This window comes from Pagrus major, chromosome 6 (assembly GCF_040436345.1).
Source record: "Pagrus major chromosome 6, Pma_NU_1.0".
NCBI lineage: Eukaryota > Metazoa > Chordata > Actinopteri > Spariformes > Sparidae > Pagrus > Pagrus major.
Window position 1 is genome coordinate 23,344,744 of NC_133220.1, and position 27,870 is coordinate 23,372,613.

General features: G+C 41.7%; 2 protein-coding genes across 3 annotated transcripts in view; both read left to right on the forward strand.

Moving 5' to 3' along the window:
- Positions 1 to 14,103, forward strand: part of foxp4 (forkhead box P4) — a 92,075-nt gene extending 77,972 nt beyond the window's left edge. For both annotated transcript variants that reach the window (XM_073468474.1, XM_073468472.1), the window contains exons 11-18: positions 1,017 to 1,100; positions 3,094 to 3,319; positions 4,030 to 4,106; positions 4,205 to 4,306; positions 8,742 to 8,863; positions 9,589 to 9,655; positions 10,668 to 10,837; positions 11,789 to 14,103. In XM_073468474.1, coding sequence (XP_073324575.1) covers positions 1,017 to 1,100; positions 3,094 to 3,319; positions 4,030 to 4,106; positions 4,205 to 4,306; positions 8,742 to 8,863; positions 9,589 to 9,655; positions 10,668 to 10,837; positions 11,789 to 11,936 — 996 coding nt within the window. In that variant the 3' untranslated portion in view covers positions 11,937 to 14,103. The remainder of the gene's footprint in view (positions 1 to 1,016; positions 1,101 to 3,093; positions 3,320 to 4,029; positions 4,107 to 4,204; positions 4,307 to 8,741; positions 8,864 to 9,588; positions 9,656 to 10,667; positions 10,838 to 11,788) is intronic.
- Positions 14,104 to 20,253: 6,150 nt separating this feature from the next.
- Positions 20,254 to 27,870, forward strand: part of mdfi (MyoD family inhibitor) — a 34,333-nt gene continuing 26,716 nt past the window's right edge. Inside the window, exon 1 of the mRNA XM_073468050.1 lies at positions 20,254 to 20,340. Within this exon, the coding sequence (XP_073324151.1) occupies positions 20,254 to 20,340 (87 nt within the window). The remainder of the gene's footprint in view (positions 20,341 to 27,870) is intronic.

Sequence of the window (27,870 nt, forward strand, 5' to 3'; positions counted from 1 at the left end):
AGCAGTGGAGCTTGTAATTTAAAAGGAGCAGTCGGCAGGGAAGCTGCCATCGTTGCTCCAATTATAAAGCTGCTCTGGTCACCAGCAAGAGAGAGCGAGTGCTGAGAGGGGAGGAGGGAGGGAGGGAGAGAAGAGAAAAGAGAGAGAGAGACGTGAGCTAGAAAGCAGAGGACCAGGCAGCCTCTCTTGTTCGTAAAGTGGTTCACGCACGCAACGCTCTTGAAACATCTCAATGCTCAAGAAAAATACCAACATTGAAAGAAGAGACATGCTGTTCTCAGACAGCACGTAAGGAAAGTTCCTCCTCCAAAAAAAAGAAGAATGCTTCTTCACACGTCTTGACACAGTTTCCAAAAACACTTTTGAATGCCCTGTTCACATCACTGCGTAAGTGTGTGGGGTTACTATTGTGTTTGGTGGCGGTGGTAAACAGCGTTTAGCTGAGCCCCTGAAGCCACCACCAGAGAACACAAAGTGACAGAGAGGCAGCTGGTGTCACATCACATCAGGACGGCCGTCTCTCTCTCTCTCCCTGACATGTCACTTCATCCCTCAGCAGTCCACAGGCAGCCCACCACTCTATCTTCCAACAGCACACACACACAACACACACAGCAGCACAGGCGTTGTGTCTAAGTAAATTTCATATTTGAACATCCCTGTAGTGTGTGAGTATGTTAATACTGCTATCGTCTCGGTGTTGATCCGTTGTTTCTGGAGGCGACACGTTTGTATGCCAGCAAACACACATGCAGGATGCAGCATTTCCACAGGCGTTAGCAGCACCCATTAAACGGCGGTTAGCAATGTCAAACGGGGACGAGTGTGTCTGCAGGCTAGTGTAAGTGTGTGAGAGTGCTCGGGGTGCCGAGGCGGCTGACTCTCATATTTGTCTCTCCGCCTGAGGTGTAATTGTAATTGTAATTCTGTGTCAATACCACATTATATCAATCTAAGAGTTAAGAAATGAAGTGTTTTTCACGGTGATAATCGGTCTTTGTGTGTGTGTTTCACAGCTGGCGAAAGAGAGCGAGCGACTCCAGGCCATGATGGCCCACCTGCACATGCGCCCCTCGGAGCCAAAGCCTTTTAACCAACCTGTGAGTACACACCAGCACCACAAACCTAAAATGACATGAGCTTTTTTTCTACCCTCTGACCCCAAACCTTTGCTCTTTACACCTATAAACTCCTTATGATTGAACTGTTTCTTTCCTGTCTTACTGTCTTGCTTGGTATCTACGCCCCCTATTGACCAGTGAGGGTTAATGTGTTATGTATAAATTATAGGGACTAGTTTCTACTCTCTCTCCCTGTCTTAAACTTCTCATGACACAGTGTATTTCAATTCACAGAGAACTACCCTTTGATAATGTTTTCACTCCACAGAGAAAATGTTAACTCCAGCTATTCACACGCTCAAACTGTGTCAGAGTTAAACCTCAGTTTTGTGTTTGATTCAGCAGCTGAAAATTGTGATTTTTCAGCCCGTCGGAGAGAGAGAGAACAGTATTACCAGTGTGCGCTGACAAAAGGGATAGAAATTTGATGTGATGAGTGCGTATGTGTCTGTGTGTGTGTGTGTGTGTGTGTGTGTGTGTGTGCGTGTGTGTGTGATGGTGAGGTTGTTATTAGGTATCTAATGAATATTTCATTATTCAGATTGACGAGGAGTCTTATTAAAATATGAAGATGTTGAAATTAATTGTCAATTAGAGGTAGAGTGTCTTAATTTGAGGGGATATAAATGGGTGCAGCCGAGTGGCAATGTGTGTGTTTGTGTGTTCTTGTGTGTGTGTGTGTGTGTGTGTGTGTGTGTGTGTGTGTGGATGATGTGTTGATCGCAGGGGGATCAGCTGCTATTAACATCTAATGGGAAATCAGGAAGAGGCGTGTTCTGTCACCGCTGGAGACGAGCCTCGGGGTCAGGGATTGGAGGAGGAGGGGCAGGGGAGGAGCGTCAGGAATGGAAACAAAGCTTGGCCTCAATTAACAGGGTTCGACTGTTGCCGTGGTGATGTGGCACGGTTACAGCGTTAATGAAGTACCTGTTAAACAGCCCCGCCCCCTCCAGTCAGCTTAAATGGTACAGAGAGGGGGCAGAGTAAAGAGTAAGGCCATGCACACATTTAATATACATATAGTGAACACACACACACACACACTGTGGTTTTAATTAGTCTTAAACTAGCAGCCCAACAACGGCTGTCCCAGAGAGACTGGAAGTACTTGTTCTGTGTGTATGCGTGTGCACGTGTGTGCAAGGCTCTGCCTAATTGGGCCGTATTGGTCCGTGAAGACTTTGCAACCGCAAAGTGCATGTGTGTGTTCCCTTCTTACAAACATGCTGTCGTGTGGTTTTGTATTTGTAAGCGCAGGGTTAATTGCAGCCAGCGCTGTGTGTATAACTACATGTGCATGTTCAGTGTGTGTGAATGTGTGTGGTTGTGCGCAAGAATGTAGATTGGTATAGGGACAGAAATCCATCGGTGGTGTTGGTGGCTTTATTCTCCATGTAATGTAAGTTAACATTGACGGTGGATTGTTTCTAGCTGTAGCGCCCGGTGCTGTAAAGCGCTTAAGTATTTATAGTCTCACACAGCTAGAAGACAAAACTGTTTAGAAACACTTTCCTGGAAGAGATGTTGTTATGTATGCTGCACAAAGCATTGTCTAATGCACTGATATCACCTGAACCTGATCCTATCTTGTTTAGATGATGCTTCGCTGTAAAGCAGCACTCAGCAGACAGTGGAGCTTTAAAGTAAACATGAGAGGAGCCATTAGTCATACAGAAACTCCATCTTATGTCCCTGCACTGAAACAATTCTCCACCCTCAGTACAGAAACTGTTACTTTGTTTGTCACTAATGGATAATCCAACCTAAAGTTAGTTAATCCTCTTTTATTTTGTGTGATCCTTAAAAAAACATAAACATAAATACCATTGCACCGAGGCACATGAGTCGTATGAGGAAATTTTGATGAAATTAAACAACATTTTTGAGTGTATTTGGGGGAAAAAAAGGCAGAATTGAAACATTGTCAGACGTAAAATCCTCATCAATCGCCTTAATTTCTGTGTGTCTGTAGCTGAACCTGGCATCCAGCGGCTCTCTGTTGAAGCGGGACAGCGACACCTACCCAGAGGGTCTTCCTCACCCCCCCACCTCAGCCGCCACCCCCATCACCCCACTGCGCCAGGGACCCTCGGTCATCAGCTCCTCCAGCCTGCACTCACACTCCCACTCCCACACGCACGGCGTTGGGCCCATACGTAGGCGTAACTCCGACAAGTACTGCACCCCAATCGCCTCAGGTAGACTGTAACACACGCTCACTCACCTCACCTTTTTATGTAATTATTACTGTGTATCTTCTCATTACTGACTCGTAATGGGCTCAGATTGTTTTAATACAATGTTGATGACTGCTTTAGGATTCTCTTACAGTGCTTATGGCTGTTTTCATGTGCTCTTCTCACTTATTTCCCTGCAAGAGCAATAGAATATGTCTTAACTCAGAAATCCATTTTATTGGCTAAAGGAAAGATGCAATTGCTGCCATCTCTTGGCTTTCTTGCAAAAGAAAATTACTCTAGCCTCGGTGTTAAGCAATATAGTGTGTGGCTCATTGTCACATTTAGTCACATTTATTTACATTTATTCACATCATTGTAACAAAAGTGTTAATGGTTAAAAAAAAACGTAAGGAATGTATAAAATTGGCCTTTAAAGAAAATGTTTAGAAAATGTGATAAAAGTGAACATTTAAATGCTGTGTTCACCATTAAAATGTGCTTAATGCAAAGTATGCAGAAGAATATCAAGTATCTGCTACTACTGACGATACTACGATTTAAACTTTTCTAAATTGTCCATCCTTTTTTCTCATATGGATTTATTTATTTAAAAAAAATAACACTTAAAATGTTTAATTTTGAATACATTTTACACACTGCCCACTCAAAATTCACAGATATTTCAATCATCAGCTGATTTAAAATCGTCATGCCTTTTATTTTTCCAGAGCTGGCTCAGAACTGTGAGTTCTACAAGAACGCTGATGTCAGGCCTCCCTTTACCTACGCCTCTCTTATACGTCATGTAAGTGTCTCGAGTGATGTGGTTCACCATCTCCCCTCCATCTGTGGCCCCTCTTATATCTTGTCTTCTTATCTTGTTGTGTCTGTCCCCGTCCTCAGGCCATTCTGGAGTCCCCAGACAGACAGTTGACTCTCAATGAGATCTACAACTGGTTTACACGAAAGTTTGCCTATTTCAGGAGAAACACAGCCACATGGAAGGTAAATAGCTTGTATCCGTTAGTTTTCTGTCTTTCTTTCTTTCTTTCTTTCTTTCTTGCTTGCTTGCTTTCTTGCTTTCTTTTCTGTTTTTTTGGAAACGGACAGTAGTGTACAGCTTAATCATTTGGGTTTCAAACTGCTGATCGAGCTGCAGCTCTTTGATTGTACTTTCAGAACCAGTTTAATGTCAATATCCCTCAAAACATTATTTTATCAATTGATAGAAGATGGAGACCAGACCAATTAGCAGAGTTGTTTAGAAGCTGCAGCGTTTTCAGAAAATGAAAGTTTTGACTGCGGTTCTCACTAACTAAAAGCTGATTCTGTCAGAGCACAATATTTTGACTGAAAGTAAAATGTTGTATACAACTCAGACGGGATAAAAGCTGGTCCATTTGACTGCAAAGTAATTGTGGTCTTTGCCCGCTGGTGAAGCCCCTAACCCCAGCAGATGCCTGCTCAGACTTGTTAGACCACAATGGGAGAAACAAGATTTGTAGGCAGGTTTTGCTGCGTTATTTGAAACATTTGGCTTCACTTTGAAACCTGAAAAATTTGCATTTATACACGGAATGAAGAAATGCATGAATGAAAGATGGGAGATAACACACACACATGTCCAGCTCCTAAAGATATGACTGATTTGGCAGTTATTGGCTGTTTCTGTCCAATATGAGACACGTTCCCCCTTCCCTGTCTCTTCTTCTTTCCCTCTCAACCCTAAACAACTCTCTCAGCTCCAACATGGCACATGGAGAGTCGGCCCCACTTTACAGGGCTTCATTACAGAGACGCACATACAGCTCATGATCACACACACTGAATTCTCCCTCTCTCACACACACACACACCTGGCCTGATCCCACCATTGTAGGTGCTGACCCATTTCTACAGAAACCTCACACTAATTTGAGTTCCTCCAGAGAGAGCGAAAGTGAGAGAATGAGCAAAGGAGTGAGAGAGACAGGGGGAGGAGTGGGGGGTAGAGACCCCGGCCTTCCTCTAATAGCCCTGAACCCAAGGAGGTGGGGGTTGGTGGGATGATGATGGAGGGATGGAGATGGAGGGAGGGGTGCGGAGAAGGTTAAGAGATGGGGCAGCCAGGAATATCTTCACCTCCTCATCTGACTTTTATGAATTTTAACTATTAATGTCTGGTGTCTGCTTCCTGCGCCGTTGGCCTCGCAGACCTTTAAATATAGCACAGCATTGCCTTATGTATTTATATAGCAGCTCGGTGAGTCAAATAGGGCCGTAGAGATGTATGTCCTTTAATAAGTCGTTATATTTCATGAGGACAGCGGCGGTGTCAAGGAGTGGAAGTCATTGATCTTAGGGAAGAGGGGAAGGAGAATGAGGGAGAGACAAGAGAGAGAGGAAGAAAGGGATGATTGAGAGAGGTGGAGAGATGAGTGTTGTTTCAAGGTGCTGCATGATGGTTGAAGGCCTGAAAGAACAGGTTTGACTTTGTTTAACTTCAGAGAAAAGCTGTATGCACCTAGTATATTTTTTTCTTTTCCTTTTTCCTTTTTTTGGCTCAATTGGTCACTCGTGTAAAGCAAATTTGAATAGAATAGAAGCTAGAAAGGTGGCAGGGTCCGCCACATTTAAACAAAGTAAAACAGTATGAAATTGTGTTTATTCAGTTTACTCAGTCATGAGAACAAAGATAATTGTTTAATTAGTTTGTTGAGGCATAAAAAATCTGTCAATGAATTCTTCCCCAAAACTACATAGTGCACCTTTAATGCAAGTCTTTTACGTTTCTATTTCTATGTGTATTGTTGCTTCTATTTAATTGAAAGATCTGAATCCAGCATCATCTGTTTAACAAAAATCTGGTTGCTCATTCTTTTATTTTATAATCCCTCCTGCTCACATGTCTTCCTGTTCAGGATCATATGGGAGTAGTCTATCCCAGCATGCGCCAGTCTGCAGCAGAAACACAACCAGACTGCTCACAATACTCAAATATTTACAGAACAAAGACATTCACTCGTCCAGTATCACCTGTGAACCCGAAATAAATTTAGTCTCTTGATTTTTTTCTCTCCTTTTTTGTGATACACAATTCATTCCTTCTTCCAAAAAAATTCTGCCTCCGGTTGTCACCCCCCCTCCTCCTCCTCTCAGCCGGAGGGAGTGGAGATGAGTGGCACATGTGCTGTGACCCACTGTAAATGACTGCTAATGTTTTAACTGGGAGAATTAGGCTTTCATCACGGAGACGAATGCAAATAGCACTGCAATAGCACTGGTGTCTGCCGCGTGTGTATGTGTGTGTGTGTGTGTGTTTGCACTGTCAGGGTGGCGGGCGCAGATTGGGGTCAGACTCATTTACAAAACTTAGCATCACGGCTCGGGGGGGGGTTGAGGGGATGCGGGGGAGAAAGGGTTCCTCCGCTGATTATGGCTTGTGTAATTACGTGTGTGTGTTTGTATGCCTGTGTGTGTGTGCGTGTGTGTGTATCTGCGTGTGTAATTACGGCGAGGAGTGATGCATGCCTGGCCTGTCCCTCCCTCTCGGCTTAGAACAGCGTGTCAGAGAGAATATGCAGGATTTAATTATAGACGAATTAAAATTGGTAATGAAATTGGGCATGAACAAACTACAAATAGCAGATGAAAAGGGAGGCCTGTCCCTGGGGGGGTGAGACCAAGATAGCGGTGTGCCTGCCTGCTTGCCTGTCTGAGTGCCTGTGGATGGGTGTGTGTGTGTGTTTCTGTGTGTGTGCCGATGATGACTGATTAGAAAAAAATTCAGAGATAAAATAACAGCACCAGAGAACCTTGTGTTAGCACTATGCATGGAGCTACAATATGCATTTGTATAAAGAGCGATGGGTAAAAATAGGACTATTATCCTCAGGTCACACTACTTAAAAGGTAACTTAACACCGAGCTGGAAAGCATTGTTTGTACTGAACACACCCTGAGTGAGTGTTTTTACCTCCAGCGAGAGTAGAACTTCAAGTAAGGGAACAAAAATAACAATTTCAGCTGGTGTAGAGTTACCCTCTGAGGGCACATTTATCGCTTATGGAAGTCGTGGAATATATCATTAAATATAAGATGTGTTGCTAAAACAATTCATGCCAGAGAATCTATGGAATTAACTTTACACTTTACAGTAGGGCTGCACATTGTAAGGTACATTATGTAGTTTGGGGGAAGACATTTTAATCAAAAGATCTTCATCTTCATAGACTGATTTTTTTTAATGCCTAAATATACTAAATAAACAAACTGTTTTTGTTTTCATGACTGAAAAACTGAATAAACAAACTGACCTTAAAGAACAAAACAATTTCATACTGTTTTAATTTGTTCATAATTGGCAGACCCTGACACCTTTCTAGCTTCAAACAGTGTTCTGGGCACCTTATTTTCCTCTGAGAACAGCTTGTTTATTCAGTTATGGAATAATTTCTGAGTTTGTATTATTACCTTGTTCATATTGTAAATATTAAAAATCTGTTTTTGAATTTCTTCTCCAAAGCTACACGGTGCCCCTTTAATTGAACAATTATTAAAATCGCGATATGGCGAAGTGCAATGTCCAAATCCCCAAAGCTGCAATTTGTTATTTAACAGAATTATAATGAATTACTGTAGTGCTGCCCTGGCCTACAAGTCTTGTTCTCCAGATGTAAGAAAACATGTTTTTTTAAGTACAGACCCCAACAGATGTCACATCATCATGATTTTTTCAGTAAAAATGAAAACCATGAAGCCAAAATGATCATTCCCACTAACTGCGAATCATATCCCGTCGCAATATTTGCCAAAAAAATGTCAACATGATTTATTTAATTGAGCATATTGTGACATAACTTTACAGATAAAGGTCAGAGCGCCCTTCACAATTATTTCATGCATTGTTTGCATGTTGGTTTTCAGGAAAGACTGTTCTTTCCTTTTGAACGAAAAGATGATGAGAAACTCATTTTAAGGCAAAGTTGACACAATTCAAATTCCTGTATAGAAAAATAACTATAAAATGGGGAAACAAATGTGAAAACAAATCAAATTAAATGTATAATACATTTGTCATTTATTTTCATTTTACATTTACATTATTTTTTAAAACTTTTGTTTAAACCTTTATTAAATCTGTAAGAATCATCTAGGGCATACTTTCATTTTCAAATATGTCGAGATTATACTTAAAGCAGAATACATTCACACAAAAATGATCAACAGGAAAACAAACAAACAACAACGGAACAAACATAAAAACACTTTATGTACATTAGGTACAATCATCAAGCTGTAATATGTATTGTATATTGTTGCGAGTGTGTGCAGCAGAAAAACTAAAAGCAGTTTTCCCAAGTTTAGTGTTTCCAGATCAAAATAAAAAACATTTGCTTGTTGACTGATCTTCAGTCGTGTTAAAACTCTCCCTCTGTTGTCCCTCTCTCTGTTTTCCCAGAATGCTGTGCGCCACAACCTGAGTCTGCACAAGTGTTTTGTTCGCGTTGAGAACGTGAAGGGGGCCGTGTGGACTGTGGACGAAGTTGAATACCAAAAGAGGAGACCACCAAAGATGACCGGGTGAGTGTGCGCGCACACACACACACACACACACACACACACACACACTCACTCACACACACACACACACACACACACACACACACACAGACACACAGACACACACACACACACACACACAGGCTGTATCACACACATTTGTTTTCTTGGTGCACGGCTGAGGTTGATGTGAGTGTGGCTTTATGGGTGCTGGCACTATGATTGCTTAAATGGACTCTCTATTATTACCAAGAGGCCAACTCAGCAATCAAAAAAAAAGAAAAAAAAAGAAGGGCTGCCGGCTGCTTATCGTGTACGTCCTGTAATGTATGTGTGTGTGTTTTTCCCTATTTGTCGACACCATTAGTAAGCAGCTGTGTGAGATGCAGAGAGGAAAAAACCTTGTTAGCGTATGTAAACAGATGTTCTCTGCAACCGCCAGAGAAACCAGGGATAATTACACACACACACACACACACACACACACACACACACACACACACACACACACACACACACACACACTCACACACACACACCTGCACACCAGATATTAGTCGCTTTCATATGTGTGTGTTTTAGCATCTGTTTACAGTGTGTGTGTTTCTTCTTGTAATAAACAAATTTGAGATTTGTCAAAGTGCTTTGGCTGAGGTGACATCTTTTCACATGTGTGCTCAATCTGTGATTCTCTCTCACTCTCTCTCTCTCTCTCTCTCTGTGTGTGTGTGTGTCTGTGCGCGCAGAAGTCCCACTCTGGTGAAAAACATGATTTCAGGCCTGGGCTTTGGATCCCTAAACGCAAGCTACCAGGTAAGGAATGGCCTCTCCTCCCCCATCTCTCTCTCCACTCTCTCTCACACACACACCTACACACCTACACACACACAGACACACACAGCAGCCAATCGCAATCAAGGGCACTAATATCAATTCCCTCTTATAATTAGCAGATTCCCTAACGACGTTCACACCGCCTTCCTCCTCCACCTCCTCCCACACCAACACACACTCTCACCTCCCACCTCACTTTCTCACACATGCGCCACCCCCACCTCTGCGCACACACACATACACGCAGACACACACATGCAATTTTGCGACTGAGATGATTTATAGCGTCAAGTAGTTGTCAATTAAGGTTACTGCATAAAATTATCGCCTGTCCCAGAAAATCCATCTCTGAGCCGGTGAGAATTCCCCTCCTTTTGTCTTTTTTCCCCCCCCGTGTGAGAGGGGAGGTGGGGTGAGACTCTCGCTCACCAGCGTCCAACCTGTCTCATCTACAAACAGCTGGAGCGGTGACAGAAACTGCCCCTGTTGATTCACTTGTTTTCTCCTCGGCACACATCGATGTTTCACAGCTTTTGTGTGTGTTAAAGTCGAGGTCACAGCTCGCTTCATATTCCTGTTGAGGCTTTCATGTGAATGCACGCACACACACTTATGACAGGGACTTTAATGCACAAGAACTAGCCATGATGGGCAAAGTACTGTATATAAGTGCCCCCTAGTGGTTTGTCAAGTTCACTAGCAAGTTAGTAGATTTAAGATGTGCTCCAAATAGAAGAGCTCTAAGGAAAACTCACATTTATTATATTGAATCTTACATCTTGTTATGTGTCAATTTTATATACATTTATTATCCTTTACTGGTTGTGGTTGACAGGGTTAGGGTTACGCATTTCCAGACACATTTTATGATGTAACATACCCCTCTCACCACTATCATTAAGCTTCTTAAATTTTCTATTTCATGTTTTTGTAAGAAAAAAAACAAACTTGAATGTAAAATGACCAGACAACTCTGTGTGTGTGTGTGCAGGCGGCTCTAGCAGAGAGCAGTCTGTCCCTGCTGAACAGCCCTTCCCTGCTGACCCCCTCTGCAGCCAGCCTCAACATGCTGCACGTGGGCCACGATGATGTCAGCTCCACTGTGGAGCAGGTCAACAGCAACGGGAGCTGCAGCCCCACGCTCAGCCCTCAACAGTACAGGTAGGCACGGACACACACACATGCAAGGTTCCCGCAGACAACATGAAGCTGCTTTAACATTATTCCCCTTCACTGAGCATCACATCAGCCAGCGTAATAAAGCAATAATGATGTTTTTGTGAGCTGGTTAGTGTTATCTACCATCTACCTGAAGGAGGTGTAATAGTGATACTGGTATTAATGTTATCATTTTTGTAGAAGATGGCTGATGAGAGAAAGTGTGAGAGAAGTTTACACAACTGGACAGTTTAAGATATCAAAGGAAACCTTTTTTAGTGTTTTTTTCCACTCAAAATACAGAAATCAAACTCAGGAAACAAAAACTTTACGACTAACGATTCGATTTCAGATCATAAAACCTTAATTTTAACCCAAATTTAAGAAAAACAAACTGTTTTCTATCAACTAGAATGCCAGTTTTGCATTTATGAGGGGGAAATTGCGTGAATTGCATAAAAATAATAGGCGATAATCTTGTAAAATGTTTGTGCTTTGTTTGCTTCAACTCTAATAAACTTTAACTACACTAAAGTGACAGATGACACACTTAGTGGCCACTTTATTAGGTACAATTGTAAAATCTAATGTGATCAAATACAACAACTCTGCCAATTCTGCCTCCACAAAGATAATAATGTTCAGTATTGATCATCACTGATTAACTACATGTTTATCATTGAGGTTGTAGTTTGCAGTGGTGTTGAACTGAACTACATTATATTGCAAGGGTATTTCTAACGACCTCAATAATAAACATAATGTTGAATAATACCTTTCTGACTGTGTCTTAAAAAAACGAAAAAGGATAAGCTTTGTAAAAGTCAAATTCATGGCAGAGCTGTTGAACATTGTACAGGTGTACCTAATGAAATTGCCAGTGAGTGTGTATACAACAAAACTTTAATAACCCTTTAATATGGCCCACTAACAGCTGGTTGCTCTATCCTCCAGCCACCAGGTGCATGTGAAGGAGGAGCCCACTGAGTTGGAGGAGGACAGTCGGCCAGTGTCCCTCCTGGCCGGCGTCACACACAGCCTGCCATTGCCGAGCGACGAGCGCGACCTGGAGGAGGATCTCCCCACAGAGGAGCTGGAGTAGGACGGATCTGAGACAGACCGGAGGGACGAGATCAATCCCCCGTCAGTGTGAAGAGGAAAAAGATAGCTACAGTACACTTAACAGAAAAGAGAGAGAAAAAAAGAGAATGTTTTTTTTTTTTATTTGTTTTTAAGAAAATGCAAGCAACCAAGGACGACGTTGAGAAACTCCAAACAGGGTTAGAAGACCTCCGTTTCTTTCAGACGCAAAAACAAGACTGTGGAGCACTGCTTTACGTCCATGTGTTTCTTTTTCCAACACTTGGCTCAGAGGTGTAACACCACTCGATGCATACACACTCTCACAAACACACACACACACACATACTCATTCACTTGTCAAACCATGTGTCATCATCCTCCCTGGTCAAATCAGCCTCTGTGTAGAGACCCCGAGAGGTTTGGGCACACTCTCCTCCTCGCCACTCTGCATACACCCTCCTCACTGTTGTCTCGGGCTGCCTGGCTAGCCGTTTTTTTTTTTTTATCTCTACGTCAGATGAGAAGACACACACACAGGATCATGTGTATATAGATTCGGAGCAGTCACCAGGGGCTGTGCAGTATACCTCTCCTTCCTCCCCCCTCTTTGAGTCAATCACTTGCTTTTTCATTTTCTTTGATTTGATTGAAACGAAACTGTCGGGCTTCGAGATGGGAAGGAAGGAAGATCAAAGATTACCTCCAACAGTGCTCCAGCACTTGTGCCGAGCAGGCTCCTGTGTGAGCCCACGGCGAGGCTGAGCTGACGGAGGCGGCATGGCCCTGGTCCCTGTCCAAACTTCTGTCCCCCCCCTCACAGTAAGACACTTAGTGACGGACATCTTTTAAACTCTTTGCTTCTAAGTGAGAAAAAAAAGAAGACATTTTCCTCCACCACTTCCACCCCTTCCCTCCCACCCCGAAAAGACTGCAGGAATAGGACCATGTGGTGCTGTCCTTCTTGGAACACTTTGAGAACGAGATGAAACGAGGGGAAGCAGATGAGAGAAACGAGGGAGGAAGCATCTAAAGAAATATTGTGACTAAAAAAGAAAAACTGTTGATTATGGAATATAACGAGAAAAAAAAAACGTGTGGTAGCTTTTGTCATTTCCTTTTTTATTTGATGTTATTATCAATGTTTATTTTTGAGGATCAATATTTCCACGGTGGCGTTCTGTTTTCGACGTACCTTTTCTAAGGATGCTGTTTCTTTGTTTTTTTGTTTTTTGATATTGTAATTTGTTTGATTTACTCTGGCTGTTCACACCATTCCAAATGAGTATTGGCAAAAAAAGAGAAAGCGCAGTATTGTCCCAACTTGTGACACCCGACCCCCACTCCTGCCCCTCTCCCCCTTTCTGCCCCAAGTGTAGCAGGCAAGAAATTTGGAAAATAGCACTTAAAGTTGCCATTATCCAGACAGATTATTTAACAGCTGAATCTTGTTTTTTTTTATTTTCTCTCACTCACTTGTTTTGGTTGTGTATTTAGTTGAGAAATATCAGTAATGCTTTAAAAATATATATATTATTACTGCAGTCAGAGAATACCTCATCCCACAAAGTTTCTGCCTGGAACTGTGTCCAAATTGATAAACAAAAAAGGGGGAATTCTTTCTGTGGGACACCAAATGTGGCAACTCTGCTCAGCTTCGATTCAAAGCTCTATGGTTGTAATAGTTACTGTGTAGAAGCTATCTGCAATTCACTGTGTGAGTTTGTGTTAAAGGAATAGCACGTGAGATTTATTTTGTTTGTTCGTTTTCCGTGAGCATAAAAAGCATTACTTTTCTCTACAGTGCCATACCAAATTTAACATTTATTTTAATCTATTATCTGCTTATTCCCATTTTATTTTTGTTACAGGTAACCAAAGATGAAATATGTAGAAAACCAAAAACCCTGTAGTTTATTTTGCCCTTTTTGAGTTTCTTTTTTTTTGTTATTCTTCTTAAAGAATTGGCCAAAAGACAACAAACCAGGAGTTTGAATTCTTCTTATTGTATTCATATAACTATTGTGTTGAAATTATACATGACTTACAGTGCTGACCATTCCAAAAACCAAAGTGTGTAAAGCAAAACTAGAATTTGGAGATATCAAAGCTTTTACATGATAAGCGGTTACGGATGACTCACATTAGGTATGAGGCCAAAAAGTAGTATTAACAAACCTCGCACAGTTCCTCTGAAAAAAACACAAAGAAAGAGAAAAGAGAAAAAAAAAAAGCACTTAGAGGTGAAACCCTGTCTCTCCCACGCTCAGGCTAAACTGTGTTCCAAACACATCCCAAGGACTGGCCCTAAAATGAGGCTCTCGTGAGGCATTTGAACACAACATTTAGGTACCTTTTACAACCTGAGATGCCAACAAAAAAGAGAGGTTAAACAAAGAATGAGAATATTTTGGCTCTGTCAAATCGACCTGGCTTTACATGATACTTCTTCTGGTGCTGATGTAATGAACATTTGGAGTTTTTCAATCTAGGCAACAAACATTCCCTCTTGAAGAGGAAGTGTACTGTAATGTGGTTACAAAAATCACATCTTTGGACAGGGAGGAGTTATTCCAAAAACATATAGAGGGAACAACTAAAACAATACCAATGTAAGAGGAAAACACCCAAGGGACATCATGTAACTTAAAAGTTGGGTTCATATTTTCATACTTTTTCTCTCTTGCACTTCAGACGATTTTTCTTATTTAATGAAAGAACCTTTCTGATGACTTTGTGTTCAAACAGGACTGTTTCCTGTCACATTAGAGACTGATTTCTAACAAAGTACAAAGTGGCAGACAGGCATCTTGAAACGAGATAAAAAACCAAAAATAACACTACCTCCTTTTCAAAAACGGTTCAACACATAGCCAATGGGAGACTGAACTCTCTTAAAGATTTTTTTTCCTCCATTCTTCCTGGATGATAATAATAATGAATGCCAAAATTGTTGTTACACTTACTTACTGTATGACTGAAAAGAAAAAAAAAAAAACTATTTGGCGATCCGGACTCCCTAACACATCCGCTCGAGCCCAAAAACATAGACGTTTTTCACTTTCCATGGAATTAAAAATGACTACCTCTCCTTAAACCACATCTGAAGCACTCTCTACGTCTCAAAGTGTGTTGTGAAGTGCTCACTATAGATGAAAAGTTTTCTATCAGCTGTGTCAAACTGACTGTACCCCTGCGCCCGGTTAGCACTGAGCTATGTGAACAGCCTCTCAACTGTATGTGTGCATATTCATGATCTCAGCCAATGAGAAACTGGTCGTTAATGGCTGTATGGCGTTGCAGGGAGCTGGTTGTCAGGCGTAACGATGGGCGGAATATATCAGTGCCGCCACACACACACACGCACACACACACACACATACTCACACACACACACACACATAGGGGTATAACTGAAGCATAGAAGCAGGGCTATGGGTTAGTGCAACGGAGGCTCTGACCATCCAGATAATCCAAAGACCCACAAACACAGCGGCACCCGCTTCACCAAAACACTCACAGAGACGCCGAGAGGACGAACAAACACACATAAAAAAAAAAACACATCACTACTACTAGTAATATCCAAACCAAGAGGAACTGCTGCATACAGTACATAGATGATCTCTGACTCGTGCTTTAAGGTACACCTGTAAACAAAGCTGTTTTATAAAGATGTAGATTGTTCACAGGTCGCCATGTAACACTTCTGTTCTTTCTCCAGCTTGGCATAACATGATGTATTCTTGTATATTAATGCTTGACTTATCTCTCCAGGGCATTCTTTCCCATTTTGTCCTTTGAGTTTCTCTTCTTTTTTTTGGGTTTTTCTTTTCTGCACCTGTTTAGCTATTGTAAAGCTTTCAGCTCTGATTCCTATACTGTACTGCTAATGCTGAAGTATATGTATTTATCATATTAAGTGCTGCAGGTATCTTGGTTTTATTAGTTGTTGTTTTTTTTTTTGTTTCGTTTGTTTCCACTTTTTCAGTTCTTCATAAAACGTCTGGGACGCTGATTTTTTAAGTGTATTATCTCTAAAGAAAAAAAAATTAAAAGAATAAAAGTTAGATCAGTGGTTTAGGTAACACCTGTTTGTATATTTATCTTAGCTAGGTCTATTTTGATACTTTTTTGTCTCTGTACTGCATTTATGCATTTTTAAGGAAAGAAAAAAAAAACAAATGGAAAACAAACTAAAAAGTTTCTTCATTATGTATTGATACCTCAGAAGGACTTTTTCTCAAAGACAGGACCAAAACCTCCGAAAAAGAAAAAGAGAAAGAGGAAAAAATGTAAGAATATGTAGCCCCTCTCTTGCTTTAAAAAAAATGCGGAGCTCTAGAAAGGTATTGCTGTTGGTCCTCTCAGGTGCCAATATGTGTCCCAGCTCCCTGTGACCCCTCTCTCTGACCCTGACCCCTATCATTCCTGTGCTAAACTCCGACCCGCAGAGCTGTCAATCATCTGCAGGCGCCATGGGGGTGTCACTGCGCCACACACCTGGCTGGTGGTGACCAGTAACAAACCTCATCTCCCAGTCCCACAGAGGCAGATCAAAGACTGACACTGTTGCATTTTTGATACTCCTCTTCTGACGTAGTCTCAACACCAAAATGTGGAATGGCTCTCAGAGATGCAGCTCATCCTCTGACTACCAAAGGCATTGCAAGCGACCATTTGCTTAGTCCAAACTCCTGAACTGTAACCAAACTGTAACCAAACCAATGCCACAACCTTAACCAAACAAAAACCAAGCTACTTCCAAAACTCTCCATCGACTTCACTGATCACCTTTACTGATAGCTGTTATCTCTCGTACGATCCACGTAATGGTGTTACAGGACACAGGGAGCCCAAATCCTGATGTGTGATTGGACAGTTCTGAGGCGTCACGTGAGGGGGAAGGGACTCTCAAAGTGGAGCTTTGCCTGACGGTATTATTAAGTAGACAGCCAGAATCCGATGGAACTACCACTTCAGCTCTCCTCTGGTTAAACCTTAGGAATGTGTGTACATTTTCAGCAGTGACTCTCTGAATTGTTTCTTTAGTTTCAGTTTACCTGTTTACCTCTTTATCCTTTTGGTTTTTTGTTCTGTTTCTTGTTATTTGAAAGTGTGACCCGAGGAAGAGGCGGGGACAGGGACTGGGTGGTGGCTTTAGACAGAACAGTGGAGCCCAGCCCTCTGACCCTCCACCCCGGGTAGCCATGTAATGCCAGTCACTGCCCTTTCCTTCATGCTGTATAAAAACACACACATATATCTGTGTATTTGTAACCTGAATCTTCTTGTGTCTGTCCATGCAGACAATAAAAAAACTGTACAGTAGGTCTAGTTGCATGTAATCTGTACTAATTATTGACAATGGCATTATAAAATGCAATAAAATACTTATTACACTGTCACACGCTGCATCCTTGTTGTTTCTTCTCCAGAGGTAGCAGTGGGTCCCAACTTTGGGGTCATGAGATGATTCACAGAAAATGTAGGTAGAAAAAATATACAAAATATACCTTTGTTTTGTGGAATACGTGTTATTTTGACTTCCTGAAACCTCACACAGGTTTTGAAAAACATCAGTCTAAGGAAAAATTACTCACAACTACAACACATAACGCACCCATGATGAGGTGTATGCAAAAGACATTGCTTGGTTTTAAAGGGCCATAAGGCCAAAAGGCTTGGAGCCACTGTTTTTAATAAAAGGTGCCCTTAAAAGAAGCAATTACAGTGTAGTCCTTATTTTGATTGCCCTTCTACTGTTATATTGTACTATTATGTTAACAAGTACAACTAAATCGTAAGTAAAGCTAGTTTTAACATCTGTACATCTGTTGGACATAAAAAGATATGTACAGCACAATACAATTCACTACAGGATCCCCGCAACAACTACTACATTAAAGCTTCAGGTCTGTTGAGACTGGGTCAGAGGTGTTGATTCAATTCTATATTTTATGTTTCTCTGCCGACATCCTGCACCTTAACGAGATGAGACCACTTGTCGAACACAAGTGCAAGCTGAAAAGGCAGTGCTGTACTTGGAGAAACTATATGGTATCAAATGTAGCTGCTATAATTTTCGCTGTGACCCCTGCTAAATGTTCTGCTCCTGCAGTGTATAACTACTATAATTAAGGATAACTAATCAAGGGGACTACTGTTAACGATGACGGAAGGCTCAATGTTTGGAATAAAGGCTGTTAAGTAGTACTCTACAGGTAAAACTCTTATGAAACCATTCACTTTCACTGAATAAATTACTGGTGCTGCACAGATTGCCCATGTTAAATATCATGTATAGGGGGGCACCTCGGTGGCAGAGTTGATAGAGCGTGCAGCCCATGTACAGAGGATGAGTCCTCGCCGCAGCCGCCCAGGGCTCCAATCTGACATGTGGCCCTTTGCTGCATACCTCGTACAGTATATTTAATACTGGTCAAACTTTTAACCTTTACCTAAAAAAATAAATAACATTTTTATCCTGAAAACTGATGCACTGTTCATTAAAAATACACTCAGAATTCATATTTCCTTTCCTTTCCTTTCATATTTCATATTCATAGTAAAAGTAAAGACACCGTACTGAAATATTACTAGAAGTGAAGTGAAAGTCCCCCATATGAGTACTACTTAAAAAGTCGTAAAGCATCTGAAATGAAATGTACTCAATTATCAAAAGTACAAGTATTTTTACATGTTTGTATATATTGTATACAAGGTCTTGACCAATCATCAGCCAGGTCAATCAGTGTCTTTGTTATCCTTTACTGTCTGTCTGTCCTGGGAGAGGGATCCCTCCTCTGTGGCTCTTCCTGAGGTTTCTTCCATTTTCTTTTCCCTGCTACAATTTTTTTTTTCTTACCTCAATTGAAAGACAGAGAATGTTGTTCACTGTAATTGAGGCGATGTGATTTTGGGCTGTATAAATAAAATAGACTTGAGTGGCAGTACAAAGTAGCAGAGAATGGAAATACTGAGTACAAGTACCTCAAGATGGTACTTAAGTACAGTACTTGAGTGAATCTACTTAGTTACATTCCATCATTGCATCCAAATCTGGATGATATGTTGTATCTGCCATTAACAAAAAGACCTCTGTCCTAAATTGTTTGCTGGTGGAGGACTCATTATAAATGCAGTTGTCTTGAGGACAGTTTTTCCATTACTATCTGATAATTTGCTATTTTAATTTGCAGCTTTTTATACAGTAGAATACAATTCTTTTAGTTCGTAGTCTTCATATCCAACAACATGTCATACAGCCTTTAAAGAATGCATCAAGGTGCCATCACAGAAAACGAGTTAGTCCAGTCTAACATGGAAATCTCATTAGTCGACACACTGCTGATCAGACGGTCACTTTTCCTTGAGTGAAAAGTTCGGCCTGTGTCAGTGGTGCAGGCCTCCACAGAGGTCAGCATGTGCTGTGATACAGAGAGTGGCCACCAGGAGGAGTAAACAAACCGGACAACACAAGCAGCATCCCATAAACACAAACCCAGCAACAAACATGACTGTGCTCCACTGACATGGTGTGACCAACAGGGTGGGCCAGAGAGTGCAGAACAGAGCAGAGCGCTGACTGAACTTCCTGCAGAGAGTGTGATGGAGTGAAAAACATGAACACAGGTGGCTGAAGTCTCATGAGGTGATAGAACAGATGCTGCATATGGCAGAAAATACTTTTTGTGTACTTCTTTGTTCAATCTCCATTTTTCCATCTCCCTCTCTACCTGCGCCTCTCTCCTCCTCGCAGGTTTGGCGCATGCCCTACAGCTTATCTTTAAACTTGTGCGCTGCATCGTGGATGTGTTGCCACAGGGAGAAAAAATGGAAACTGGCTGGATGCTTTTTGGAAAGTTGAAACTTTGTTTAATCTTGTGCTTTTAGTGAACTTCTGCGTTAGTCAGCTGGGAGGAAACTCACTCTTGACGCTTAAATCCCTGTGACATTTGGTTTTGGGAGAGACCCCATCTTAAGCCTATTTCACACACACATGCACAGACACACACACATACGCATACAGAGACACACTCACTGGCATGCACACATCATGAATACTAAGCAGAAAGTTAGTATATACTTGCACAAGGTGAGCCAGGGTGCAGAGCAACACACAAAAAGGTTATTCTTGGCGTGGCACAGTGGTGTTTGGCATAAAGCTGATACTGAAGGTCTGAATGTATTTCTTAATGCTCATCTGGACAGAGTGAGCAGTAGGTGTGTGTGCATGAGTGTGTGTTTGCAAACCAGTTTGTGTGTCTGGAGAATTTGTACACGTTTCAGCATCTGCTTGCCGGTGCATGTGCATGGACTTGCAATGCTAAATCACCATGCGTGTGTGTGTGCGTGTGACACTGTGGGTGTGGAGGGCTGCAAGTCCCAGCAGCATGGAGAGCACTGAGGTCCAGGCAGACCCTGTGAGTCACAAAATAAATTCACCGAGAGCCATGCTAACATCTCGGCCTCTCCCCACTTCACTCTCTCTGTCATTCTCCTCTTCGCCCGTCTTCCTCTCCGTGTCTGTGGCTAAAGGAGTGGGACGTCCTCCAAACTACAAACAGTACATTAACTCACTCAAAACAACTCAACATACTGTGGATCTGCTGCTGCATGCGTCCACATGGATCTGCTTACTCAGTTTAATGGGCTCAGACTCTCCCTCTCTTCCTCGTGTCTATTTTTTTTATTTATCCTATGGACTGACAACTTTTGAAGCACATTCAATTAACTGGTAAACTTTGTGTGTTGTTGTTTGGGGTTTTGTTGCTTTTTGTACTTCTTTGCTTTAATTTTAACCATACCTTATATTAAATATGTAGAAAATTACAAACATGTTGAAGTGGTAACCCTTTTCTTTGGCACAAACTGGGCTTCATACTGGATGAAGATGACAAAAGTTATAATGGCTATGCTATTCTGTATTCTGTAGATGACTTCTGAAAGTTATAATAAAACAATGTTAAAGCAACACTATGTAACTTTTTACCTTTAAATAACAGCTTTAAAATCATGTTGATGCTACAGTTCCTTGCAACAGGGTGAATGGTGTCTCTGACTCAGCCACTCTGCCCTCCTATCACTTGTATCTTTGGTGAGAGGGTAGGATCACAGCGTTACATACATGTTTACTTCAACATAAAAGCTTTCAACACATAACGTTGTAATGATGTCATAGTTTTTGTTTGTATAGTATAGTATAGTATAGTATAGTATAGTATAGTATAGTATAGTATGTATGACAGTGGTGTATTTATATAGAACACTATAAAACCCAAGTTGCAAAGTGCTGCACAAGATACAGATAAATGAATATCATACATTAAAACAAAACAATTAATACATTTTTAAAAAGATAAGCAAAACTGGTTTTAAGAAATATGTTTATTGAGCTTTTAAAAGAAGGTCTCCTGGATACTAGGATTAATTGTTTAGTTTTGAAAATGTTCCTCACATGGTGTCATCAGCTTTTTGTCCAACAAATAGTCCAAAATATTCAGATTCAAGGTCATCCAAACATATTCAAAAAGCGACAAACAATTTCCTCTGGACATCATCACTCTTCAGCAGTAATCAATATGAAATGCTTTTACCTAATTTTGAATTCACATGAAAGTGACTCGATTGTAAGCAACATAAAAAAAATGGAAAGAACAAGTTTCCCAGATGCTGGGTCATTGTCCTGGTTTTTAAATAACTAGCTTCCAATTGTTTGAGTCTCACAAGTATTCTTTTCCTCCCAAGAGAAGATATGAGTCTGATGAGAAAGTAGATGAAACTGCACAACTCCATGTGTGGCAGAGAGAGGGGGGAGGGAGAGAGAGAGGGAGAGAGAGAGAGAATGAGCAAGCGAGCGAGAGAGACAAGAAGAGAGAGAGGGAGAGAAGGAGAGAGGGGGGGGGGAGAGAGAGAGGGAGAGAGGGCAAGAGAGAGAGACAGGGAGACAGAGGGAGAGAGAGAGACAGGAAGAGAGAGAGGGAGAGAGAGAAGGAGAGAGTGAGCGAGCAAGAGAGGGGGGAGAGAGGGAGAGAAGGAGAGAGAGAGACAGGGAGCGAGAGGGGGGAGAGGGAGAGAGAGAGATAGAGAGAGAGAGAGGGCCCCAGCTACAGAACAAAAGCATCTTTGTGAGTGATTGGAACCACATTTTCACCCTCCTCTCTCTCTCCCCCTCTCTCTCTCTCTCGCTCGCTCCCTCTCACAGTCACACCGGACCGCTCACCACTGTAACAATCAGCGTCAAAAGTTTAAAATAATACTCAGAGACGGTCTCAGCAGATACTCTGTGTGTGTGTGGCTTCAGTTTCACTCCCCTGTGAACACACATTGAACACACCTACACACACACTGTACTCACATACACCCTCTCTCTCTCTCTCTCTCTCTCTGCCTCTGTCTGGACCCCCTCCCTCTCTCAATCTCTACATTTCCTCTGCCTGCCCCTCCCACCCCGCCTGTCTGCTGATCTGATGCCGGGGAGGGTCTGGATGTGACATCTCACGCAGTCTGGTCAGTTGTCCTAGAGCGGTGGAGCAGTTCTCACCTCAGTCCTCCAGCACTGGCGAGCTGGAGAAGGCAACCTGCTCTTTCTCTGCTGGATCTCAGTGGACTGGAAAGCCTCGAAAGCCTCAGAGGCCTAAGCCAAACAAAGAACAGGTCTACGTGCTGTGTGAAGGGTAGAATTGCTTTCGACATAGTGAAGCATGGCATGATTGCTTCTGTGAGGACAAGCTGACCTTGGTACAGTATGTAGCAGAACTTAGAAAGTACCTTAATGCTTTGGTACATAAATTATACCTTCCAGCTTGAGTTGTAACTCAGTTTACTAAAAAAAAAAAAAAGAAAGAAAAGAAATTCAACTAAGCAGTAAAATAAAAGGGAGTCCTATAATAAAATACCTCAGTTTTTGTAAAATACCAAGAAAAAGCTTGTCTGGCGTAATGCGAGTTTCAGGAAGGCCCAGGATCCCAAATTGACGCACAGTGTAGTGATACAGTGAGGAGTTCAACTTTAAAAGGGGTGTAAGTAATGTCTTTTATGAATGTATTTGGGATCTCGGGGCTTCCAGAGACTTGCACTATGCCTGATGAGCTGTAAGGAGTTGTTTTATGTTTATGTTTCCCATTGTTTTTATAACATTTTAAAATAAGTCCCCATCTACCTGTGTGGTTTAGGAGAATGCTGCAACAATGTTGTTTTTGCGGACTACAAAATGTCATCAGACTTCCCATCAGCATTGGGGAGAGTAGATAATGACTGAATTTTCATTTTGGATTAACTTATTCTTTAAAGCAATATTTTAACATTTTTCTTGCCAAGAGTTAGATTATTGGATCGATACCAATGTCATGTCTTGTAATTACGTAGTTTAGTAACCAGCAGCCGGTTAGCTCAGCTTGTCATAAACATTTGAAACAAAAGGTAACAGATTAAACAAATGAGATTTAACATATTAATTAATGAGCTTTAGAGTTGCAGCTCTGTGGATATTGTCACCATTTTGCAGAGCCAGTCTTGCTGTTTTTGCGATTACTGTACAGGCATCAAGGTGTTATCAGCTTTCTTATCTGACTCTTCTCCAAGAAGACAGTTATTGTTCAGGATCAGGGCCAACATGTAATGTTATTTGCAGCTATTTCTGTCTCTCTGCACGTAATAAAATCTGTATGTGTATGTGTGCATCAGCAGCAGCGGCTTCATAATTGGAAGCTGATTTGATAGCACTGTTGGAGGTGAGGAATGTGGAGAGACGCTGCCATGTTCTTCTGCCAAGAATCCCAGCTCACATCTGAAGGAAGCTGCCATTTAGACCCAGGACAAACGGGAAGCAGCAAATCTATAAGGTGTGAAGCACCGGCCACCTCCTCTGTGATAAATGTGTTTAAAAACCATTAAATAACCGTTAAATGAGGTTTGATTTAATTACCACTGAGCACCTGTGAATCATTTAAAAAATTATGTAAAATACAGAGTAAGGGATAGAAATGAAAGCTATCTGAGCGTTCTGTAGAGAGCCTTATGGGTGCGGTGAATGGTGAAGCTGGGTGTGAGTCATGAACGGAAGTAAGAGGATAGAGAGCACGGAGCTTTTCAGGAAACCGATGACAAGAGAACGTCTCCGCTCTCATTGTTCAGAGCTGGATTAGGTGGAGGGACTGAATCTTGTCCAAACACACAAGACTTTAATGTAGCCACAATGTAATGTCAACAATCCCCAGGCTCTTTTGAAGCTTGCATCTGGTTTATTTATGCAGCTCTTCTGTTTTGATTACACTAATTGTACAGTATCAGGTTTAGCTGATGTGATGATATCTGATAAAAGACGAGAATTTCCTCATTAACACATTGTGATCCTGCAAATTAGCTGAAATGGGGTTGAATTTTAATTTGATACAATTTGGGACTTGTCCCATCCTGTTAAAAATCCCCTGCAGTAAATGACACATTGGTAAGTTATGCATGTAAAGCAGCAGGGAGCGAACTATTTGAAAAGTGTTGATATCAATTAGCTCAAAGAGACTTTGAAATGCTGCTGTTGGTTGTCACCACTGTACCTCTGTCAGTGGTAGGTTTTGTTAAAATCCTTCCATTTTAAATGTTAAATCTGTAAGAATTATGTGTAAGAAAAATATTTGGATCATAAAGTGGGTCAGGTCTGCTGAACTGTAAGTACACAGCTGTCCTTAGTAAAACAAAGTATGTCTGGATTTCTTTCACAAACCAAAAAATAAACAGCCAAAAAAAAAAAAAAAAAATTCCTGCTGGAACTAGATCTCTCTAACGCTACCATTGCCCACACACACCCTGACCCTCGTGCCCAGACAGACACTGAGCGCCCACAGAGCACAAATCCTACAAATACTTCAGTGTCAAAGCCTGTCTGTTCCAGCTGAGTGATAGTGCACACAAATTGAACGGGAGGTTATCATGTTGTTAGTAAAAATGGGGCCTGTCTCAAGTAGATTTGTTGCTGTGAATTACCTCGCGCCCCTGACACGCCTTCCAACAATCCATCACAGAAAACACCCTCATCAGCCGCAACCTCCAGGTGTCAACATGGCACGAGCAGACAGGGCCTGTCTGTCGTGTGCTGTGTTTCCCTGTATTATGTGGGACCTAAGAAACGCCACAAATTTCTAATCGCTTGGTCATTTCTTGTATTACACCTACCTTATTGTTTGCAATGTTAAAAAGTAAAGGCTATTTTCAATAATACCTTTAACAAAGTTGTTGTTTCATCTGTCACAAAGTTATTGCACAAAGAAAGAAAAAGAAGGAAAATGGAAAAAAGGAAACCAATGCTGAAATTGGTGGACAGATTAGGCTAAGATTAAGCCTGTGATTACGACTCACTCTATACTCATTAATCTTGTTGTAGTGTTTTGACATATTTTAATGTCATTTCACATTTGCACTATGCACGGTGCAGGATTTGTTGATGCTGTTTATAAACACACCATTTAAAGTCAGCTGGTCCTCTCTGGCTCAACAGGTGAGAGAGAGAGGGCAGCAGTTGTAGAGCGAGCTAGAGAGTGAATGAAGAGAGTTGGCAGCGTTTGTGAAAACAAAGCAGTGAATCCGAGAAATAAAACGGTATTTTGTCAGTTGCTTCATGTTGCTTATTTGCTGCCCAAATAAACATGGCCACAACTGCACAGCCCTCGGGATTATGTGTGAATGCAGGTGTATGCGTCATCCTGTCCGTTATTTGCTTCTCTGCTCTGCCTCTGTCTGTATGTGTCTCAATCCCGCCCCGCCCTCAGTCAAACAAACACACAGAGCTGCAGCTCTTGATGAATCCATGACAGTCTGAGAGCAGAGGAGAGAGTCACTTCATATATATATATATATATATATATATATATATCTATATATATATATATATATATATATATAGAGAGAGAGAGAGAGAGAGAGAGAGAGAGAGAGAGTCCTAATCACATGCAATTATCGACTCAGGTTTATGATCAATATTGTATGAGTCTATACAGTGTTTCTTTTTTTTTAAGGAAAAATCCTGCAAGTTACTTCCACGTAACTATTTTTGAAGTTACATGAAGTTACTATTGTAACTGTTGAAAAATAACCAGCTGAACTCGGTGGCATATGGCTATTAGTTGGGGATGTGCTTTGAGGAGTTTTTTTGTAATTACTTCTGAACGCAAGATTACTATAATGAGGATGAATAATGGCTCATGAGTCATCACTGAACAAAATGACCTAGTTTGGTTTTGTAGGGGCATCTTTAAAGGCCTCGTCCAAACCAGAATGAATGAAGAAAATTCCCACAGTGAGTCACAACACTTGCAAAGTAAAAACAGGGATCCTGCAGCTGACAATGATTTGGTCGACTCATCCCGGAGTACAATACATGTACTTGGCCTCTTATCAAGCAAAACGTGACAGGTTTTGAAGAATGAGAGAATTTTACTGAAGCACTGACAGAAATACAGCAGCACTGACAGCAGAACATTAAGGGAATGTTATATGATTAAAAGGTCAATAGTGACCATAACTGAGCACCATATACAACATTGCATTCACATGATTTAGAGTGAGCATTGTTTGCTCCTCTGTAAAAAAAAAAAAAAGTTATCTTCACAAACAGTTGTTCTATTATTAATGACAAAACATATGGTCCCTGGGCTCATAAATCCTGATGAAAGCTACCCTGTGTTAGTGCTGTGTCTGGTTCAGGTTAAGGGGTAATTATATGACAGTATAGTTCAGCCCAGGCAGTTTCTAGCCTGGAGGAAGCACAATCACTGCTGACTGTAGTTTCCTGTCCAATCGCTGCAGCACAGAAGTCTGAGGCAAATGTAGTGGGAGTGAAGAGAGAGGAGAGAGAGAGCGCACGGGACGGATACTGCTCACATTACTGCAAAAGTTCAAGCAAGTTTGGGACGGTGGTGGAGTTGGACTTTGTTTTGCAGAAAGACATTAGAAGGTGAGGAAACCTGCAGTGCAGACAAAGAGCATTCAGCGAGCTGCCTGCAGAGGCAACACAAACTTCCCCAACATCTGGTGTGCTGGAGGACGGGGCGAGCCGCAGAGAGAAACTTTGGAGGCGGAGAGAAAACTATCCTCGCTGGACAAAAATGCATTGAATTCGGGGTTTGGGGTCAACTACATGAGTCGAAAACTGATTTGGTGGTCGTGTGAAGTGACGAGAGTGGAGGGAAAGAGGACGGGAAAGGTGTCGGAGGGCGAGAAGTCCACCTGGAGCGGTCAAAGAATGAATTAGCCAAAGGTTTGGCTGCACCGTGTCCCAGCCAGAGAGAAGGTAAGAGGTTGTTTTTCTGTGCTGCTGTTGTTGTGGATCAAAAGTCTAAATCCAGACACAAGAAGGATCCCCACACTGCAGCTAAGCTCGGTCTGAGCGTGCAGGGACTCGTTTTAGGGAAAGCAGGGCGCAGACATGCAATAAAGGTAAACAGAAGACGCCCGTTACCAAACAACAACATTTAGTATTATAAAGCTGAGTTTAAACGTAAATGTCCTTTTAAATGTAGACTTCACTGTTTGAAAACCAGGGTAAATGTTCTTTTTATAACCAGAAGCTTGACACAGTTTCGACATGTGAGGTGCGTCTTTTTCTCTTTTCCCGAAACTTCCAACTACAACTAAACCTCCTCACCTCCTCTGAAGTGTAAAACTTTGTCAAACGCAGATATTTAAAGGTGAATAAAAGTGTATGGATCGAACATAAACTCTGTAGAGTTCGCTTCATCGGGCGCTTTCAATAAAAACTTTCATCTTAACTTGTCAAAAGTTTTGGGGGGCAGCGAGTGCGGAGCAGAGCCGCGGGAGCGCGCAAACAGCTGTCCAGCTGAGCTGCTGTGGCAGGGGAGGCGCGCCCCAAACACACGTTGGCACGTGACACATACAATGAACTTTTCCCGTATTAACGAGTTAAAGAAGGTGTCCAGTAGCTACCTGGCTCTCTCTTCCTT